Here is a 3,483-nt window from a genome sequence, read left to right as displayed (position 1 = left end):
ACAAATCCTTTATGCAGCAAACTATATACCTTTTTAAAATTCTTTTTTATTGCAGTGTAGCTGACACACAAAGTTACATTTGTTTCTGGCATGAAACATAACTCTATGTTATGCTGTGTTTACCACAAATATAAAGCTTATACTTTTAAAAAATATTTTATTTATTTATTTGACAGGCAGAGATTACAAGTAGACAGAGAGGCAGGCAGAGAGAGAGAAAGGAGGAGGAAGCAGGCTATCCACTGAGAAGAGAGCCCGACGTGGGGCTCGACCTCAGGACCCTGGGATCATGACCTGAGCTGAAGGCAGAGGCTTTAACCCACTAAGCCACTCAGGGACCCCAAGCTTATACTTTAATAGGTGCTATTTGTTATATAAAGTTATACTTCATTGATACAGTTGAAAGGAAGGAGTCTAGCAGAGCATGATTGATGGTCGGATCTAGAGCACTGGTATAGCTGATTCACACTGAACAGAGATGGACAGTATCTTTCCTAACAAGAAAGAAAGCAAAGTGTCTATAAGGATATGGGAAAAATGAAATTAAATTAAGACAATTCACCTTGGGCAAGTCTGCTCTAAAATGGAAAATGGAATACTGTCTACATTAGAAAGAGTAGAAGATTAATAAGTGAGTTACTTAAATGTGTGGAAAAGTTAAATTCAGACAATTGGAAATTCAAGGAAACAAACAGAAGACACAGATTCCACTTTCCTGGTCAGATAGAAAAATAGTTCCTGGCTATGAGACTGTGAACCCTGAAATCATGGGCACTTCTTCAACACAAGGACCATTGGCCTTTACATCACTGGAATCCCAGTGATTCTTTTCAGAGCCCTCTTTATGTCTCTGTTCCTCAGGCTGTAGATGAAGGGGTTCAGCATGGGTGTGACCACTGTGTACATCACTGAGGCTACTGCACTTGTGTGAGAGTTCTGGGTAACTGCAGAGCTAAGGTACACTCCTAGGCTGGTACAAAAAAATAATGATACAACAGAGAGGTGAGATGTACAGGTGGAAAATGCTTTATACTTTCCCTTACCTGAGGAGATTCTACGAATGGAGGAAACTATCTTAGAATAAGAGTAAATGATCCCAGAGAGGGGACCACCAGCAAGCAGCATAGCTGCAAAGTACATCACCATATTATTAGAAAAGGTGTCAGAACATGCAAGTTGGATCATCTGATTGAGTTCACAGAAAAAATGGGGGATTTCCACCTCTGTACAGAAGGACAGCCACAACACGATAAAGCTCTGCAATGTGGAATTGAGAACACTCAGGATCCAGGACATGAGAACCAGCAGTCCACAGAACTGGGGGTTCATGATGACCATGTAGTGTAGGGGATGACAGATGGCCACAAAGCGGTCATAAGCCATCACAGCCAGGAGAAAGTCATCCCAGCCTGCAAAGATTATGAAAAAGTACATCTGCGTGATGCAGCCTGCATAAGTTATGACTTTGTTCTGAGTCTGGATGTTCCATAGCATCTTGGGGATGGTGGTAGAGGTGAAGCAGATGTCTACAAAGGACAGGTTGGCCAGGAAGTAATACATGGGTGTGTGGAGGTGGGAGTCAGAGCTGACAGCCAGAATGATGACCAGGTTTCCAACTACAGTGGTCAGGTACATGGAGAGGAAAAGCCCAAATATTAGGGGCTGCAGTTCTGGGTCCTCTGATAATCCCAGAAGAAGAAAATCTGAAATTCCTGTATCATTGCCTGCTTCCATGTAGTGGTGGTGACTACAAGAAAAGAAGAAGAAAGAAAAAAAAAGAAGAAGCATAAAATTTTTCAAGTAAATTGGCATCTTTTATGTATTTATTAAACTTTATTTTTAATTTTCAAAATTTTTCTTTAAGTGTTAAGTTAGTTAACCAGAAATGTAGCATTTGTTTCAAGTGGGCAATACAGCACTTCCATACCATGCCAGGTGCTCATCACAAGTCCTCTCTTCAATGCCCATCTCCCATGTTACCCATGCACCACACCTCCCCTCTGGTAACCAGAAGGGTGTTCTCTATAGTTAAGAATCTATTTCTTTGGAAGCTTTTAATCTCTCTTAAATTTTCTCCTTTCTTTTATTTTCCCTATTCTTATTTGTTTTGTGTCTTAAATTCCACATATGACAAAACCTTGTGGCACTTGTCTTTCTCTGACTGACTCCTTTCACTTAGCATAAGACTCTCTAGCTTCATCCATGTCCTTGCAAATGGCAAGATTTCATTTTGTTTCATGAATGAGTAGTATTGCAAGGATGTTTATATCTCCCACATCATCTTCATCATTCATCTATTGACTAACACCTGGGTTGTTTCTGTAATTTGGCTATTGTAGATACTGCTGCTAAAAACATTCCATGCATGTTTCCCTTTGAATTAGTATTTTGTATTCTTTGGATAAATACCTGGCATTGAAATTGCTAGATCATAGGGCAGTTCTATTTGTAACGATTTGTATTTGCATGCTGTTTTCTTGAATGGCTACACCTTTTTGCATTCCCCAAAAAAGGCAAGAGTGTTCCCTTTTTCTATATCCTCACCAATGACTCTTATCTCTTGTTGATTTTAGCCATTCTGACGGGTGTGAGGTGATACTGCATTGTAGTTTTCATTAGTAGCAAATGGGAATAATTAGCAGAGTGACATGCTACAATTTATATTTTGCTATTAAAAAAGAAATATAATTTTTTGAATAGATTTTATCCCATTTAAGGGAAGTTGTTACCTGACATCTCTGATTAGGAACTCCTGTCCATTCAGCCCTTTCCCTAAGAGAATATGTATTACAGTGTTAAGTGCTTTCCTACATTTGAGGAATATATTTTGAGAACTTATGTCTTTTAGGCAAAGACCAGAGGGTTCTGAGATACAAAAGGGCCTACAACCTTCAGGAAAATACATAGTAGCACATTTGCTGGGTTGTAGGGTAGCTCTACTTTTATCATTTTGTGCAACTTCCATACTGTTTTCCAGAGTGGCTGCATAAGTTTACATTCCCATTACTAATGCAAGAGGATTCCCCTTTTTTCACATCCTCAACAACCTCTGTTGCTTCTTGTGGTGTTAATTTTAGCCATTCTGACTGGTGTGAGGTTTTATCTCATTGTGGTTTTGATGTGCATTTGCATTTCCCTGATGATGAGTGATGTTGAATATCTCTTCCTGTGTCTGTAGGCCATCTGCATCTCTTCTTTAGAAAAGTGTCTATTCATGTCTTCAGCCCATATCTTAACTGGTTTATTTTGGGGGGGATGTTGTGTTTGATAAGTTCTTTATAGATTTCGGACATTAATTCTTTATGAGACATGTGACTTGCAAATATCTTCTCCCACAGTGTATGTTGTACTACTAGGTATTTACTCATTCATAAAATTATGAATGAAAGGGGAGATATGATGATTACTAACACCAAGGAAATAGAACAATTATTAGAAATTATTATCAACAAGTATATGCCAAAAAATTAACCAACCTGGAAG

The 3,483-nt window shown here is 38.8% G+C and overlaps 1 protein-coding gene across 1 annotated transcript; it reads right to left on the bottom strand.

The window, feature by feature from the left end:
- Positions 1-801: 801 nt before the first annotated feature.
- LOC132011096 (olfactory receptor 7A17-like) lies at positions 802-1,794 on the bottom strand. Its single transcript, XM_059389247.1, has one exon. It carries the CDS (start codon positions 1,786-1,788, stop codon positions 802-804), a length of 987 nt encoding a protein of 328 aa, XP_059245230.1. The 5' UTR covers positions 1,789-1,794.
- Positions 1,795-3,483: the final 1,689 nt, after the last annotated feature.

This window comes from Mustela nigripes, chromosome 2 (assembly GCF_022355385.1).
Source record: "Mustela nigripes isolate SB6536 chromosome 2, MUSNIG.SB6536, whole genome shotgun sequence".
Lineage (NCBI taxonomy): Eukaryota > Metazoa > Chordata > Mammalia > Carnivora > Mustelidae > Mustela > Mustela nigripes.
This window is presented reverse-complemented; position numbering and strand designations above follow the sequence as displayed.

Bases quoted from the DNA above. Each gene is read 5' to 3' on its own strand.
- LOC132011096 (XM_059389247.1), bottom strand. From the start codon at position 1,788: ATGCTTCTTCTTTTTTTTTCTTTCTTCTTCTTTTCTTGTAGTCACCAC.